The sequence below is a fragment of the Artemia sp. Qi Xiang Cuo genome, chromosome 7 (genome assembly GCF_049724085.1).
Source record: "Artemia sp. Qi Xiang Cuo chromosome 7, ASM4972408v1, whole genome shotgun sequence".
NCBI lineage: Eukaryota > Metazoa > Arthropoda > Branchiopoda > Anostraca > Artemiidae > Artemia > Artemia sp. Qi Xiang Cuo.
Window position 1 is genome coordinate 4,149,014 of NC_142800.1, and position 20,028 is coordinate 4,169,041.

Here is a 20,028-nt window from a genome sequence, read left to right on the forward strand (position 1 = left end):
TACGAGTTGACCATGCAATCCCTAGATCATGACTCTCAATTATTTGAAATTGGAATAACCGAATCGATATTTCCAAAAAATCACAGAGCTATTGTTTTGGATTTGTCAGGTACATAGGATATAACCTGAGTATTAACTGAGACTTCAAACTTAGAGCGTACATTTACCGATGCTCTGAATGAGAATATCACACTTATAATACTGAGTCAGTTAGATACATATCGGGAAATCACGACCGATGGTAGTGTTCTAATAGACCTTGCACTATGAACACAAATCAAATAATCAGTGCATTGTGTATGGATCCATACATGTATCAGTTCAAGTCCTATAGCATACCCTCAGACATAATTGAAAAAATTCAAAGCTTTAACAGCACACTGATTATTGCTAATAGCAGTCCATCGAATTTGAAGACTGGCCATTGGCTATTCATCTTTCAAACAGCGAATAATATTGAATTTTTTTATCATCTTGCCCTATAGTGTAGATTATACGCTCCATAAATCAGCAGCTTTATTGAAAGCAGGGGGAAAACAATTATTTAAAATCAAGTAAGAATAGAGGATTTAACGACTAAGATATGTGGCTTTCATGCACTACTCTTTTTCATGTTCAGATGTCGTGGCTACACCTACAAGCAGTTTCTCAACATCTACGTTGACTTACCTCAATTGAACGACTTTCTAGAGGAAAATGTACTTACAAGTGTATTTAATATTTATTTTAGTGCCCTAAGAATTAAATGTTCTAAAAATGTAGGTGAAATTGTTTATTAATAAAAAATTTATATACATGATAAAAAGACTTTTCTACTCTTTGTATTTCATCCACTGCTATGTCTTTGTCGACAACAGTTATGGCAGGTAGATTATCTGGATTCGTTGCGTACTGATCCTGATTTAGTGCAACGTCAGGGTCACATTTTCTACAGTAGAGTGTGACTTCACTCTTGTCATATCTCTTTGTATAGTAAATTAGACTATTCACATTCATTCTAAAGAATTCACATGTTTCAATTCGCTAATTTTAATCAATTTCACAAACAGTTTACTCAAGTTTCGAATGACATTCCGTCACATCCAAATAAAAATCAGTGTGTTTATAATCATAACACCCTTGTCTTCACAACGATGAAGTAGAAACCATATTCTTTTGTTGTTCCAACAGTTGAATCGTTGACCAGGTTCCTCCTCCCATAAAAATCTAAAATCACGACGATACCAATCTCTTAGAAATAAACTAAAATCACTTTTAGGATTCTTTAAAATCATAAAGGGATATGTACTCTCCCACTGATTGCACTTATCAGATTGACACTTTGGACGGAGGTGAGATCGAGTAGGATAATCGCGAGCCACTTCAAGACATTAATCACATATATGTAGTTTTACAGCATTTTATCTAAGTAATTTATAATTGTCGCATAATACACACTTTTCGTCATCCTTAACAGTCAATGCACACTTCTCACATGATGATCAACTGCCCTGTGTGTACATAAATAACGGAAATGTATTGAACATTTTGTCAACTGCTAACACTCTCACTGTTACAATTAAACTGAGCTAGTAACAAAAAAAAATTGTCTGAGAGAGAGAGAGAGGAGTAAGTACTCCTTCAACACAATCTTTCCTATGAAAAAAAGTCATTTCTATATAAACTAATGTTTAAAATCATATTCACAATATAATTTTGTCATGTCATGATCAATAGATCAATAAATTATGTAAATGTATTTGGACCACAATGTATAAGCTGCATACAATAGTCTAATGGTACAGAATCAGTTTTTATTACATCGATCAGCATTCCTCTATAAAATATACTCAATTTAATATAAAAAAATTTAAAGACCTAGTATATACTTAAACGTTTGTACATAATAAATATTTTACACATTTCTCGCTATTTAATGAATACTTCAATTTTTTTTTTTTTTTTTAGTCCTATAAAAATAACTATCTAAATAAGAATAAAAAGAATTTCTTTTTCTAATCTAGGAAATATACGCATGTATAATATAGAAAAAGAAAAAATACCATTGATTTAGAAACAGTTTTATTGAACATAATAACAAAAATAATATTCACTGAAGCATTTTGGTCTCATCAATATATTTCGATATAACATCTAACACTGATAGAAGTTTATTTATGTTTAGAATATTTACTTTTCCAGCAAAACATAGCTGTACCTCATGCTTAAACTTGTTTAATGATATCGCGTATCTCGCATACATAATGTCCCATTCAAGACATAGTCTATAACCAGCAGTTATTTCCACAGCTACATTAGGTACTCGTATATCGCTGCTGCTGCTGCTGTCGGTTCCATCATTAATCTCCAATAATGTAAATGCACCACTCATTTTTTTTTTTTTTCACTAATATAATTGCAAATAAAATATTATATTTGAATTAAATTATCTTAATAATAGGAATTGTAAAGAAAACTATTCTTTTTATTCAAATCCTAATCACCAATCAAGTTATACTCGTTCCTCTTTGAAAAGGTGTTAATGACCTGTAGAATAGGACTACCAGAAAAACCTGTTTGGTACGGGGGGCGTACGCAAAGTATATACCTTCAAGCAAATTCCATATGATATTTCAAATTACTATAGCTTCTATAGAAATGGTACCTCTTTGCAAATGGCCCTGGTAACCCAATGCATTGAAAACCTACACACATATCCATGCCTCAGGCTTGTGAAAGTACGGGTAAGTTTTCAATCTTATATGACCTTACTACTCTTTACTTAGGCAGCGCTATTACGCTGCCTATGATCAGTTTTATCATGCAGCACTAGGAAACGAGCTTTGCTTGTGAAGGGAATTATAGACATAAAATCGATATTCAGTGTAACCCTCCTCCGGAAATATATACCCCCATACCCTAATTTACACAAGTAAAACTTTTGGTGTAATTTTCATAAAATTTGTTTTTTTAAACAAAGATACAAAGGGGAAGGTAGTTTTCCATCTCTAGGAGTCAGCTTTCCCTTCCAATTGGCAACCTTGGCAATTTTTAATTAATTAAAGGTACCTGTCACAATGCTGCCAAGAATTGTTCAGATTTTCTAGATATTCTTTGTCAAACAATGTCAAACGGACAAGTTAATAATTTTCAATTATTGGATACTTTCAAATTTGATATACCTTTGCTATTTAAATTCGGGGAATATGCCACAATATAATGTTACACAATCTGTGGAAATACTTCGACTTATCCTGTATCTTTACTTAGACAGCGCTATTTCTCTGCATAATATTTTTGTTTCGGCTTTATGTGGCCCGCTGATATCAATGCTACTTGTTAATACATATCGGCAAACCCACAAAAAAATCAATTTAATAAAAAATTATAAATAATATTTCAATAAATCCCATATATTAAAAGTTTAGTACAACAAATTAAATCTTACAGACTCAAAGCCCATTCAGAATTACGAGCAAATGAATAGCGCGATTAGAAAAGAGCATGGTTCAATTATGGGATATGTACTGCAGCATTAGTGGTGAATCTGGCTGTAAAAAGCCGAGTGTATAAGACATTCAGCTTCGCCCACAAGAAAGCTTGTTCACGCTATACTACTGTCATCCACAGCAGCTCATTGTTGACAATTTTAGTAAAAGCCAAGCACCAGCCCTAATATTTATGATTGTTTAATTTGTGTTAACTGTTTATAATGTATTGCGTAATGTTTCAAATTCACCAAGCAGCGTGTTTGTTAAATAGTTACTTTTCTTCACTACCGCTTGAATAGCACCTACTTCAATACCACCCCCTCTTGCCCCCCAATAAAAATACTGTAGCTACGCCCCTGTTGAACAACAAGGAAAATCACTCTTCTGCATGGGTAACACTGATCTACCTCCTTTTTTGATAGGGTGATAGTATCGAACAATTGGTCTTAGAAAGCTGTTAGAGGACTCACTATAACATAAATTACATATATAGTGCTCTTTTTAAGTAACAAAAGAGATCGTGCCACAGCAAAGTGGTGTTTTGTGAAAACTCTAATTTTCACCCCAGCGGGCCAAAAGGCCAAGTTTCGCAAACTATAAGATGGCCAATCGACTTGCCATGGTCTAAAACCCCTAACCCAATAAAAAAAAACCTCAGACCCTAATCTAAGAGGCTGATTCCTCTCTTTGAAAAACGAGAAAAATTGTTTTTTTGTATTGTTAGCATGCATCTCCTTATTTGTTTCTATTATTGTTTCTGTCAGGGCTATCAGCTACCGCAAGATCAAAGAGAAATGTTAAATGGGTTATTTGAAAGCTACTGATCATATCTAAGTGGCTGGTGTAAATTTCACTTAATAACTTATATGTAAATTGCCACATGGCACCTCAGAATACCAGTTGTTGGTGACATTTCTTAAGTTAAAAGACTGGGAAGCACAATAACGGTACCATTGTAATTTTCATGGTCGAAAACTCTAAACCAGAGATTTACGATCCTTCCTCTTTTATATTGCTCCTCCTAGCCCACTATGTAAGTGAAAACTAAAATACACACACACACACACACACACACACACACACACACACATTTCTTCGGGAAGTAAGGAGCACATTCAAAATTTGAAATGAAAAAAAAAATTATCGTTTCACAAATTAGGAAAAATATATCTACAAAGCAAGCTCAAATAAACTGATTCGTTATATTTTCCAACAATATAAAATTCTAAGGATTGCGATTTACTGAAGTCACTTTTGAGTCTTAAAAAGGGTACATATATATATATATATATATATATATATATATATATATATATATATATATATATATATATATATATATATATATATATATATATATATATATATATATATATATGATGAAAAGACGGAGATTGAATGTATTTTTCCAAATATAGGAAGGGGGAGAGTAATTTAACTGGTTTTTCCAATTTTTAAGCCAGAATACCAAAAAAGGCACTCTTCAATGAAAATACCAAAATGGACTTTTCAAAATACAGGAGGTGGAGGACAAAAAACAACAAGTAGGGAGCAAGTAAACCCCTTGCCCCCCCCCCCCCCCCAAATGACGTCACTTCATATAAGCCCTACATCCAACAATAATAAACATAATCTTATCTGTATTTCTCATAAATAGCACTGATTTAGTTATTTATATTTTCTATATCACTTTTGATTTTTCTTAATAAAACAAGTCCAAAATCTGATACCATGTCTTTTTTTCCCTAATGCCATATATATTTAATACTCAAGGCCGTATTTTTTTTTGGGGGGGGGAGAGGTTTACACAAAAAACCTCAAAAAACGCATACGAAATTTGTTCATATCCGTTTTTGTTACGGTTTTACGAGTCAGGCAAACATTTCGGGGGGGGGGAAGATCCCCCATCTGGGTAAGGCCTTGTAAATACTAATACCCACTAATACCATGTCTTTTTTTCTAAGATCTAAATCCAATTTTCTCAGGACAAATATTCTAACGATGCTTTTTGCACCATCATCCAATTACAAAATCATGCTAATTATTAATTTGCCAAAGCGCGGCATTAAAATATGCCAAATTTATTGCGCTAACCTTAAGATCAATTAACTGGACATTCCATTTATTGCACAAACAATAATGAATTGTCCACCCAAAGTTGCGCCCCTATGAGCTGTCCATTGCTTCCCTCGGGAGGAGCTACTAATGTTTCCGATCTGGATGACTTCCTCCATTGAGGAACAGTGTTTCATACGGCGAGAGAGAGTTTGTAGTCGAACTTGGTTAGACAGTGGGAAAAAGACATTCTTGCGTGGGAAATTAAGTGACCACAATTAAGCTCTGTTGATGGGAAGAACGGAACAAGTAAATTAGTCATAATAGAGATGTGGACCTGGATTTTTGGATTTTTCTTTGCGGTACTTGTCGGCTCACAAGGTGAGTTTTAAATGCTTAGGAAGCATTGCCAGATTATATTTCCGCGTAGTTTCTAATAAGCTTCTTAGGGAAGCAGGAGTGGATCCAGGATTTTTATGGGGGGGGGGGGCGCAAAATAGGTTGATCCAATTAGGAGCAAGTTTATTTAAGGCAAACTTGCGTTAATTAAGTAAATTGCACTACTTTAGACTACGTTAGGGGGGGGGGGTGCCCCCTCGCCCTCCCCCTGGATCCGCTACTGTAGGGAAGGGGGTCAATATACGAAGAAAAGCTTTAAATGGTTAACGCGAAATTATAAAGGGCATATTTTTGTTACCAATGGGAGAGGAAGGGTTCTAATTCCTAGAAAACCTCTAATTTTGGAATTAAGTATATCCCACGTTCAGTGTTACGTATTGTAATTGACTGCAATCACTTATTGAATATGGGCAATTATTATCATCCTTTGAAAGCCATTTGAAGTGTCAAATTAATTTTATGCGCGTAATTTGAAAATTGGAAGATATGATAATTTCCCCTTTCTACTAGTCTATATACCTTTATAATCAAGGTCGTATCTAGGGAGGGGGGGACACTGAGTTTGAACCCCACCCCGAAATCTTGTCCGATTCGTAAAAACGTAACAAAATGCATATACGATAAACAAATTTTTGATCCGTTTTTGTGCCCCCCTTCCCAACAAAGTCCTTGATACGCTCTTTCCTTTCATCTTCCTCTTTTACCATAAACTATGGTTGGAATGAAAAAAAAACATTAGAGTTGAAAATCCTGCAGCTCCATAGCACCTCTTAATCGAGGTTGCTTGAGTTTAAAAGGGAAACGTTAAATTTTAGCACATTAAAGATGCGAAAAGTATCATTGGTCCTTGGCCCGGCACGTAATCAGAAATTTTTCGGGATTAGAGGGGAGGGGGGCAACTAGAAAAAAACTAAACAGAATGCTTAGAAAACACGAAAAACTATAGGAAACGCAGACAAAGTTTTGTGATGTCAGGGGGGATGGGTCAAAATCTCATCTGTCTCTACATTCATATCTCTTATGAAATAGCTTCACCCAGGGAATGGGCACTCTATTCAGGAATCAGTTTACCATAATTTTTTGTTATTTCACATGTAAATTATTAAACTTTTTTCCCATAGCAAAGGTCTCCCTCCTAACATAATTGAATACAGGAAGCTATCGTTCTTTTGAACAGCTATATATCATAACTGTTCCTATAAATAAAAACTGAAATCACAAATTTGAGGGAATCGTTGCCAGAACGACAAAGGGGATGTGTTACACTTAATATAAGAGCTAAACTAAAGGGATGGGTACACGTAGCTGATTTCGGGAACTGATTTTCAAAACAGCGCCGATTTTAAAAGAAATCGGTGTCGATTTGAGCTTGAAAAATTTTCTAGTTTTCGGCACCGATTTACAAAATCAGTGCTGATTTTCATCATGATAGTCACATAAAAATAGGGATACAAATAAATAATCAGCCAGAGATGTATATAGTGAAAGACCCTGCTACTGAGCTGAGAACTAAGCTGATATCAATCATGCAACCATTAATAAACTCCAGTTGACTATTTGTGTCCATGATTTTTTGTTTTGAAAACCTCACGCAATAAATTTTCTTACAACAAATTTTTCTTACCGCTATCGTTTTTTCACTGATGCGGAAATCGGTTCCCGGAATCAGCTACGTGTGCCGAGCCCTTTAACTAAGAAAGATGCTACGTAGCAAACATTACGCTACATAATTGCTGAATTACTAATATAGGGTATAGCTCCCATGTCTTTTGTTGTTAAGACTAGCGCCACCTCTATATCCTCATGCTTAGATAGTTTTTGTGCCCAGTAGATTCCCGCCAGTTCTTACTACGCCAACATCAGCCCATCAAATGGCTGAAGAATGTAAGCATGTTTGTAAGTTATCTAAGAGCCCAATCCAAAGAGTACGAGTAACTTACAAGAGTGGAAACTGGTGCTAGTATCGACTAATAAAACTCTCGACGCCATTTAGCGTTTGGCGACACTTTGCATTTTTTTTCAGCGTAATATTAAAATAATTCAATTAATTTGTGTATTTGGTAAAGATAGTGTAGTAATAAGTCTCTTATCTCAGTTCCTTACAGAAAAACGATTACGAAGCTTAAAAATGCTATGTGGCGCCAAACTCATGACTTTGGACTTTGGAGATGACTTTGGAAGTTTTTTTGTTGACATTAGCGCCAGTTTCCAGTCTTATAAGTTATCCATACTCTTTGGCCCAATCCATATTTACTCATATTTGGCTATAGACAGTCTCTGTTTTATGAGAATATTGTCCAGAGCGAAATCTACGTGTTTTCGGCTCAGAAGTGGTTTTGGGCGGACAGAGGGGGCACTTGCCCTTAGCGCAGCAATTTTAGGAGCGCCGAATTTCAAATAAGTAATTTAATGGTTATAATTATTTTGTAATTTTTGAAATTTCATTTTTATTAAAATAGAATTTCATAACCACTTCAGGAGGCTACAAAACCTCATGTAGTATACAGGAGGGCGGTATCCCGGGGGGGGGGTTAACAGGCTTGAACCCTACCCCCTATTCCCCCTTCTAATTTTCTACTTATTGGTCAATGTGTTATAAAAATGCAGGTAAAAAATAACCTCTCTTAAAATACAAAACAAAATTTCTTCGACTCGAAATTAGTTTTTAAAATGTGGGTAAAAAATATTTGTTTGAAGCCGTTAGACAAAGTCTAGGGGAAATAAACTTCGTCTTCTTGATTTTTTTGATAAATCTCCCAAAACAAAATTATTTTGTTCGCCCTCCCCCCTTTTCCAAACAAAAATCCTGGATACTACCTCCCTATGTAGTCATCTGAAGCAGCCCAAAAGACATAACCTACCTACGGTAATTTTTTTCCTGTAATTTTTTGAAAGACTTTTCATTGGCATTCACTAAACATATCCCCCGTTGTAGCCACACTGTCCAACTTCTATTAGAGACTGTCCACCTCATATATTCCTCCCTGTAGTTTTGAAAAAAAAAAAAAAAATTATTTTCATTGAAGGATCCCCTTTTTTTGGTGTTTTTATTGAAAATGAATTCGAAAAATAACCAACTTGCCTTCCCCCTCCAAGGCCGTATCTAGGGGGGGGGGTAGGGTGTTTGACATCCCCTCAGAAACATTTTTCCGGCTCGTAAAAACAACAAAAATGCATATAACCAAATTTGTTATGCATGATTCGAAGTCTTTTTTTTTGTAAATCCTCACCCTCGAGCAAAAATATTTTCGTAATCCCCCCTGAAAGTATCCTGGATACTGCCCTGTCCTCCCCCTCCCTAGATTTTGAAAAATGTGTGTCATCTCCCTCTCCTAATTTTCTTGATTTGACGGCCCTGTACTCCACCCACCAAATTTTTAAGAGTAAGTGTAAATCTAGTATTGGGGGAGCGAGAAGGGGCAAATTAATTTTTGTCCCCAATCTAGACAAAATAACGTCTTTGTAATATAAGCTCCTATGAGACCTATAGTTGATGATTGGTTAAGTAGCGAGATGAAAAGAAAGACACCAAGTGCTGCCAGGTTGTGAAAATGTGTGTCTGCAATATTTTCGGAACGACTGAGGGTATTAAGCTGAAACATTCAGGGAATGTCAAGAGGAAAGCTGAGTAGCAATGAATAGGCTTACACACTTCTATATTTTTCGATCGACTTTTTCAATGGCATTCACTAAATACATCCCACATGGTAGCCGTATTGTCCAGCTTCCGTGAGAAAGAAACTTGATGACTGTTATTTGGTTCTGGTGTACGATCGCGTGTGCTTTTTGTGGGTAAGCACAGAACAATTGAGTTCCGCTGCTTTATTCCAATCATTTATTTCTATTCACAAAACGATATCTAGGGCTGATATTTCGTGGAAGGCTTTGTCTTTTTCTAGCTATCAATATCATCAAGACTATACCTAGTGCAGTACAAGGTCGTACCTAGGATTTTTTTTTTTTGGGGGGGGGGAGGGGGTTTACACACAAAAAAAAACGCATAAAAAATTTGTTTATATCAATTTCTGTTACATTTTTACGAGTCAGAGAAACATTTCAGGTAGGAGGGTTCAAGCCCCTCTACCCCCCTCCCTGGGTACGGCCTTGGTGCAGTATATCTACCCAAGGGAGGAAGGGTTAGCGTACGACTTCTATCTTTCATAATTTTTACTATGAAGGGAGAGTGAACAGGGGGGAGGGCTTCTGGCCCGTATTCTCTCCCTAAACTCTTGTGGTTTCTTATGGTTTATACAATGGTGTAAATTCAAGAAAATTTAGGGGGAAGCAAAATCTTATTTTTCAATACGTAGGGATTGGGGAAATTTTTCAGTTTTTCAATGAAAATGCCAAAAAGGTATTTTTATGAATCTAGGAGGCAGAGGCTCCCCTAATCACCCAATTCATTGACACCACTGGGTTTCCTGTATAAACTTCCAAGTTTTCCATATAGTTCACCTTTTTTGACGTTTTTTTTTTTTTAAAATTTGGGTTAACCTAAAAAAATCTGCCACAGAGATAAATCCTGTGCATATACCAGGAATGCCCCCACCCTCCCCGATAAAGAAAACTATATCATAACCAAATATAGAGTCTGTTGAATTAGGAGCATTTTATCAAAAAGTTAGGAAAATCAGGCCGAACAGCCTAGTATGCTTAAATTAAGGCAAATTAGCATCCGGAACTCATGAGTAGAAGATCTTTTTAGTTTGGAAAAAAAACACAAAAGGGATGCTTGAAGGTAAGAACATGGGGAATCTCTTGAGCAGTTTTCCCCAAAGCTCCATCCGACAGTTATTGCTACTTGGAATTGTCTCCCATCTGAAATAGTTCCCATAATCATTTTTAGACCTATTTAAGAGGAGTTTAAATTGTTTTTTGTTGTAAAATGGATATTCTCAAACTAGCGGCGCATCAAGACCGTATCCAGGGGGGTTTAGACCCCACCCCCCTGAAATGTTTGTCTGACTCGTAAAAACGTAACAAAAATGGACATAAACAGATTTTATATGCGTTTTTTTAGTTTTTTTTGTAGCCCCCCTCCAAAAAATCCTGGGTACGGCCTTGCGGTGCATCATTAATAAATGTGTAACGTTTAGTTCACTTCCACTTTCTAAGCAAGTCACTTCCTAAAGGCCAATTAAGTTTATCAGCCAAGTAGTCGCAAGTTCTCATAGTTTCCCAGCCTCTGAACCCCAAGGGGGAGGGACGCTACTGATTATTTATAACATTATTATTCAGTTTTTTTTTATGTTATTTAATACAATTTTTTATTATTTGGTATTGTTACTGCTGTTATTATTATTGTCACTCATTATTAATTTTTTCTTATTAGTGTTTTTACCATTATTTTCTCTTATCAATATTTACCACAGTTTATAAATAATAGATCTGTATATAGTGATATTATGTTTATTATTATCTATATTATATATTATCTATATATTATATATTTATCTATATAGGCCTATTATCATATTATTATCTTATATTATCTTTATACAGTGATATTTACTGAAGTATGACAAAACTTCTGGTAAAATCTTGAAGTGTAATGAAGGATTGTTTTTAGTTACTAAAGCCTATTCATTAAACTAGACGGAAACAGTCAAAATTGTTTAGTTCGACAGGGTGGATTGATAAGCCTGCTTGATCTCTAATGACCTATATTCCGCCAGCTATGCAGAAAACAATAACCCTGATTATAAAGATGGTACATATTAATGTCCTCGGGCCAAAAGGTGCTAAATTGGAGGCATCAGGAAAACAAGTTATTAAAGATCTTTAAAATGTTTCAGTCTAAACTGAATTAAAAAAAAAAAAACAGTATGAACAAAACTGTCTGCTGAAATAAAAGTTTTTTCTACCGATGTAATTCATATAGACATCACAATAGAACTGATTATTTCTTCTCATTAGAGATTTTCCTGACATCGAAATAACGTACGATAAAAGGGAGATTAGATATTAAAAACGAACATTGCTAAAACAGCAGCGTTAGAAATTGTACATCTAGCAAAGTCAATCCACGCTGCTTATCATCAGAATCATTAGAATTGCTTGAACATCAGAGGTTACGGGACGCTCTTTTGAGGTCGGAAAGATTTCTATTGATGGCATTTACTAATTTTTTTTGGGTACTTGTTAAGAAAGCGGTAAGTGTGCGATAAGTGAAGTTTCGTTAATGCTAATGGAATAAAACGAAATAGGATAAAAATATAATAGTCCAGAAACAAATTTCGGCTATATATTTGCACGTTTGGGGGGTGGGAGTGGAGGTAAAGCATAGCATATATTAAATACATAACCTAACCCAACCTAGGTACCTTTTAGTCCCCCTAAAGCCCCAAAAAATAAAGTTTAAATATAGTTCCAGGAGTGAGAAACCGTTTGTTTATGCCTCACAAGGTAGCGAAAACCTGTTTTCATAAAGATCTTTGCAATACAATTGTACCGCTTTCTACACAAGAACCATTTTTTACACTAAAAACGTTTCAGAAATTAGTACTTACGTATTATCCAGAACACACTTAAGAAGTGAAGTTTCGTTAATCATAATAAAATATACCAAAATATGATGAAAATATAATACTTTAGTAACAAAATTATGGAAACTACAACAGAGAATTATGGAAGGGTAGGTCGCCCAGAACCCATATATTGAATACCTAACCACCTCTATAAATTAAATATTTTTAATCAAAATATACCTGCGTCACAGTTTATTTCACGAAAGAGTAAGCTAATTATAACCGAATACGAGAGAAAAACCGGTTTACTAAGATCAAGCAAACCAAACTTCTTGAGTGTGTGTTGGATAATACGTAAGTGCCCAGAAATTCATTCAAAATTTCATGTGAATAAATGATTTTTCGCATCAAGTCAAATAGAATTAAAGCTCGATTTTTGGAAAAAAATAACTTGATAATGTTATTTTTCATTCGCAGACCTTAAAGAATTGAGGTAAAAAATTATTACTGCCGGTTACTTAGCCTTTGAAATAAGATACCAGGGGAAGAACTTATCTCCTTTTAACTTTTTGCTTGCGATATATTTCAAAATTAAAACTTTCATATTGAGAGATTTGATACCAATCTAAATATAAGATATAATTTAGATGTAATTATAGATATAAGTTTAAATATAAATAAATATATCCAATACAATTTAGATATAAGTTCTATGTTTCTTCTGTAAAGGAATCCGACTGTGGAAATCTTAAAAATATTGACTTATTTCAGGTTGGTTGTAGGCTATTAGGCTTGAATAACGAAAGATCGTTATTACGACAATTAAAGTATATCAATTAAAATAAACCACATGTCTATAACATTATTAATAGGCCTACAGACATAGGGGAGGATAAGAAGGACAGGGGCGTAGCTCCAGCATTTTTATTGAGGGGGAAAAAAAGTTCCACATCCAGAGAGTCAAGGGGCATGGGCTATATAAAAGCTTTTTTCCTTTTTTTTGGGGGGGGGGGAGCGGGGGCAACTGCCCCCCTTGCTACCCCCAAACGAAGCCAATGAAGAAGGGTGAAGGGGTTGGTCTGATATTCCAAAATGTAAGAAATTACAATGTAATAATTAGCTTTAACCTGCATACTGGACAATAATTTTTTTTCTATATTCGTATCCATCCCCGAACTGAATTCCTACAGTCCCCTAATCTTGTAACTTGATGATTTCCATAAAAAGTTAAGGAAATCAGAACTCAACTTATTGCAATTCCTGCACTTGTGTATTATCCCAAACACACTCAAGAAGTGAAGTTAGGTTAATAATAATGAAATATACCAAAATATGATAGATGTATAAGACTTTAGTAACAAAATTATGGAAACTACAACAACAAATTATGGAAAGCAGGCCGCCAAGAACGCATTATATTAAATACCTAACCACCTCTATATATCAAATATTTAATTAAAATATACTTGTATCGTAGTTTTTCTCATCAAGACTAAGCTAATTATAACCGATTGCAGAGAGACAAACCGGTTTTTCTCATATCAGAAAGAGCAAACTTCTTGAGTGTGTTCAGGATAATACACAAGTGCCTCAATTTCTTATTTTTTGTACCAAAGCCCACATGCACTTGCTGTCTCTTTAATGACTTTAATGAGGTTGTTTACTGCCTATTCCCCAAATACGCCGAGAGCCATTAATATTTTCAAATATATCCTATTGCCAATAAGGATTTATGATTTTAAGTGACAATTCTGACTGTCTGATTTCACACTCAAAATGAGATTACAAACTTTACAATTTCTTTTGGCCTACATCTTTTGAACTGTGTGGAGTGTCTTAACTAATGAATAAATGATAGTAACTTTCTTTTCTACTGCAACATATTATATAGAATAAAAAAAAGCTCACCAGGGTTGTTCTGAGTGAGGGTTTACCCACTCTCTGCTCTTGGTGTAAATTTTGGAGTGCAACTTGATTCGCCACGCATGGACCACTTCCACCAATCCGTGGCTTTTTGCACCAAACGGTGTATTATTTCACAGCACGCTTGGCGTCCTACGCCTGACGTACACAATTTTTCAAAGTGGATGACTCCTTAAATTTGTCAAATAAAAGTTGATAAAAACTTTCCTTTCCACGCAATATCAAACAGTTCGTGGTAACGAACTGTAAGTAAGGAGCGACCCGGCTCAATAGTAACTGAAACTCTAAAAAACGGAATTTTGATACCAGTAGATACATCAAAAGATCAATAAATACGTTCTTAAGATTTTAACATTCTTTTCATACGTCAAAAAATCCATTTTTATGCTGATTTTGAATATATAAGTTTCATTAAGTTTAGCCTTACTCATCAAAAGTTACGAGCCTGAGAATATTTGCCATATTTCAAAAAGGGGGAAAGATCCCCTAGAAGTCATAGAATCTTAATGAAGGTCTCGCCATCCGATTCAGCGTACCAGAGAACCCTACTGTAGAGGTTTCAAGCTCCTATCTGCAAAAATGCGGAATTTTGTATTTTTTTTTCCAGAAGAAAGATCACGGACGCGTGTTTATTTTTTTTTTTTTTTTCAGGGGATCGTATCGACCCAGTGGTCTTAAAATGTCGTCAGAGAGATCATTCGAACGGAAATGAAAAACTTTAGTGCCCTTTTTAAGTGACCAAAAAAATCGGAGGACAACTAGGCCCCCTCCCACGCTCATTTTTGCCCAAAGTCACCAAATCAAAATTTTGAGATAGTCATTTTGTTTAGCATAGTAAAACAATCGAATAACTAAGTTTTTCAGGATGACTTAATCCCCCACAGTCCCCGGGGGATGGGCTACAAGTTGTGAACTTTGCTCATTGTTTACCTATATAGTATTGGTTATTGGAAAGTATACAGACGTTTCCAGAGGGATTTTTTTTTGTGGGGGAGGGGTTCGGGGGGAGAAGGTTACTTGGGAGGATCTTTCCATCAAGGAATTTTTCATGAGGAGAAGGGAATTTTCCCTGAAGGGGGCGCTGGATTTGACTGCATTATTTAAAAAAAACGGTCAGAAATTAAATAAAAAAATTATTTTTTTTACTGAAAGTAATGAGCGACATTAAAACATAAAATGAATAGAAATTATTATGTATATGAAGGGGGTTGCCTCTTCCTTAACTCCTCGCTCTTTACGCTATAGTTTGAATTTTGTCGTAATTCTTTAAAAACGACTCCTGGACACAAGGGTCGTTTAATTGGAACAATTAGAAGCTTATTTTAGAAGTACTAAAAAACTTACGCGTAAAAAGCGAGGTGTTGAGGAGGAGGCAACCCCCTTCATATACGTAAGAATTTCCGCTCGTTTTAAGTTTTAATGTCGCTGCTTACTTTCAGTTAAAATAAAACTTGTTTTTTTATTTAATAGAAAATAAGACCCAGTGTCACTTTTGTTCACAACAATTGCACAAGAAGGAATAAACTGCAAGGAACCAACAGTCAAAGGTGGGGGTCAATACCATCCCTTCTAGGGATAGGAACATACCCCCTCCCGCTAGAACTCCGAAAATCAACAAAAAGTACAACGTTTGTAATATTTAGAAAAAAATATACAATTTTTAAGCATAATACCTCCGTTTTTCAAACTTTAGACCTTGGTCTTGCAGCATTTCTGCTGGCTCGCTCCCCACGGTAAAAGTTCTGTTGATGCTTTTAGGCAAAAGCAAAGGCTTCAGAAGCTCTCAAAAGTGTTTTCATCTCAGTCCTGTCACATTCTACCAATTTAAATTAATGTTATAATATTCCAATTCAAATTTCAAATCAATTCACACATATTATTCAATAGCTAGCAGCAAAGCCTGTCAGACAACAGGCGGAAGCTTAGGTACTCTTTTATGAGATCCGGAGAAAAATATTTTGCCTCCTTCCCCCTAGCACATACATTAAATCCTAACCCCTTTCTCCCTCCAAAACACTTTTCCTGAAAGTTTCAACCGGATCCCCCACCCAAGAGAGTTACAGATGCTTCGTATAAAGTTTGCTACCATTTTGTAGGTATTTGTAGCGATTAATACTCGCTAGACATCAGAAACTATCCTCTGTATAACGTTGCACGATTCTTTTCAGGGTTGAAGATTAGGGATCGGCAGAGAGTTACTGTCCTGGGCATAGGTAGATAGTTTGAATAGTAATTTGCGATTTTCGTGCATATTTGTTTCTCAACTACCATTGGTATTTAAGGACAGGTCATGAGATGTATATTCTGCAACTCAGCTCTGCTGCAACTCAATAAACCAGGGGTGCCCCTCAAGCACCTCAACCAAATATTTTTTCGCGGGGAATGGCAAATAATGAAAAAAAAACAAGACTTATTTCATAATTTGAATAAGAAGTGCCCAGAAATTTAGAAAATTTTATATCTTGGGGCAGGGGTGAACTTGGAGCCTCCCCTACCTCTGAGTAAGCCCCTGGTATCCGTATAAGAAATTAGAGAGGAACAAGCCCAACAAATTTGTTCATGGTTTGGGAGAGGCGGGTTAGGCATAAAATTTTCATGAAAAGTTAAATTTTTTTTTTATTTTATACTTTCATGTTTTTCTTTTAAGGTGAGAGGGGCCAACGGTCCGCTCTAATACGAATGTAGCTAACACTCTGAAGATGGAACATCCTTACAAAGATCGGAAAGCTAAGTTACAGAGATAAAATTACAACGTAGATTAATGACTTAGTGAAAGTTAATTTAAAGTTTTTTCTCATAATCTTGGTAGTAGTCATGGTCTTCTATTATCAAGTTTTCCAGAAAAGATTGGTTCGCATTACTTGGGAGTTTCATTTTACTGCCCCTGGCAACTGGGTCATTAAGCACAAAGTAAGAAGTTATATGGCTGATTGGATTTAGAATTTCACAACGGTTATAAAAGTCCATTTATCTGGCAGATTCATCATATTCCTTAAAGTACCAAGGGCAGTGAAAATGCAATCTGGTTAGTTTAGTTTGTTAATCGAAATCTTGGATGAACAATCGTATATATATATATATATATATATATATATATATATATATATATATATATATATATATATATATATATATATATATATATATATATATATATATATATATATATATATATATATATATATATATATATATATATATATATATATATATATATATGTAGTATATATACATGTATATGTAGTATATATATAGTATATATATATATATATATATATATATATATATATATATATATATATATATATATATATATATATATATATATATATATTTTATATATATATATATATATATATATATATATATATATATATATATATATATATATATATATATATATATATATATATATATATATATATATATATATATATATCAAAACGAAACAATAGTAAAAAAAGAGAAAAACGAGGATTATACAAGCCAGTGAAACATATGAACTAAAATGCAAATATTTCGGTCAAGACCCCCGCTTGACCGTCCTCAGTGCAGGATAATAACATCGAAATTACTAATAAAACTCCATGGATACTATAAAAAAAATTTTTTCAAACCTTGAAACGAAACGCAACTAAAATTTGAAATTTAAAATTTTGTGGATTGGTGCGCTGGATTTAGGATCGTTTGTCCGAGAGGACGACGGTTCGAATCCTAGTGTTCTCAATTATTTGGTTTGGGACGAAGGTCAGTGGCGTGCCTCTGTAAGCTCAGCCAAAGTTGACCCAGCCTTAAATGAGTACCTGGAGAAATCTGGGGAAGGTAAACAGGAAGGGTATACGAAAGTACAGGATGGTTGGCCCCCAACCCCCACATTCACTTCCTGGCTGAAGGGCTAAGAATATATATATGTATATTTATATAAGATAAGATTTATTCTTCATTAAATACACATACAATGATACATGTTATTAATCCCCCAAAGGCTCATTGGCCTGTAAAGAAGGGGGAAGACAAATGAGTTAGCCTACTTACTCAGAGATGAAAAACAAAACAAAATTTAAAATGATCACTTACTCACAGACAGAGCAAAAGGAGAAGAAAAGAAAATATAGATAAAATAAAACTATAGGAAAAAATAAACTAAATTAATTAAGTAGATTAAATAGACTAAATAAAAAAATAATAATAAAAGAAATTATAATAATAATAAAAAAAAAATAACTTCTACGAAGCCAAAGAATTTTTAACAATTTTTTTAAACGAACCAAATGAGTGGCACCTTCGAGCCGATTCAGGCAACTTATTCCAAACAATATGACACGCCATTAATGGATTAAAATATGACCTTATGCAAGGAGTAAATGGAACTTAAACATAATTTGTCATATTGCGAAGATTGTAATTATTATGATCAGAGATAAAAGACAGCGGAACATTTAGGGGCCGGGGGAGGTCGCCATGAAGCTGAGAAGAAGTAAAGCATGCGCATGAAAGAAGGTATAATGACCCAAGATCATGCAATGGGATAACTAAGGAACGATTAGTTTTCTGTATGAGGTGTTCATATCCATTGTAAACTTTTTAAAGAGGTTTTAACAGTGAAGAAAAGGTTGACATCCACACTTTTGGACTGTAAGAAACGTAAGATTGGATTAAGCAGTTAAAAAGGATTTTCAAAAGTGATCCAGGAAAAGTATGTTTAAGCTTCCTTTAAATACCGAGACTCCTGTATATCTTCATTTTAATAAAACCAATGTGACGCTTGAAAGACAGGTTTTCATCATCAAGAATGCCCAAAAAACGAACATATCGATCTTTAGCTTTACGAATTATCCCATTTAGCTGGTGAATTTCAGACATCTAGGGATAAACCTGAGAAACACGCAAAAAAATAAAAAAAACTGGACTTAGAAAAATTTAGGGCAAGATAATTAACATTAAGCCCACAAAATAAACCTCCCAAACAAATTTTCCAAATTTAATCGAAGCTCTTTTTTACAGTTTCCCGAAGCGCCAGGTATGCTCTAAAAAACGTATAAACACATTAGTTGAAGGCGATCTGTAATTGCCATTTTGGGGAGGGGAAGATTCAGGATGACAAAGTCCGCAGCAATTAATGAGTTTCTGCTTTCTTACAACATAAGAAAGATCATTTACATAAATCAAATATATATATACATATATATATATATATATATATATATATATATATATATATATATATATATATATATATATATATATATATATATATATATATATATATATATATATATATATATATATATATATATATATATATATATATATATATATATATATATATATATATGCTCTGATATATATATATATATATATATATATATATATATATATATATATATATATATATATATATATATATATATATATATATATATATATATATATATATATATATATATATATATATATATATAAACTAGGAAAAATTGGGGTGTCAATTTTTAAAGAAAAGACCTCCATATGCAGGTAAGCAGTCTATGGTAGTAGTAGGCTAAGTATCAAATAAAAAAAAAAAAAAAAAAAAAAAAAAAAAAAAAAAGGTTAAAAATTGGCAAAAAATTTGCTAAAATCATATGGTGCCGAACAGCTTAAGAAGGTATAGCTTTACTTTAAAGGCGCAGTTAACTTTGGGAATGATGGTGACTCACTTATTTCTCAAAAAGGCA

General features: G+C 34.1%; 1 protein-coding gene across 1 annotated transcript in view; it reads left to right on the forward strand.

The window, feature by feature from the left end:
• Positions 1-5,731: 5,731 nt before the first annotated feature.
• LOC148949881 (uncharacterized) overlaps positions 5,732-20,028 on the forward strand; it is a 166,617-nt gene continuing 152,320 nt past the window's right edge. The window contains exon 1 of the mRNA XM_089091353.1: positions 5,732-5,906. Coding sequence (XP_088947479.1) covers positions 5,855-5,906 — 52 coding nt within the window. The 5' untranslated portion in view covers positions 5,732-5,854. The remainder of the gene's footprint in view (positions 5,907-20,028) is intronic.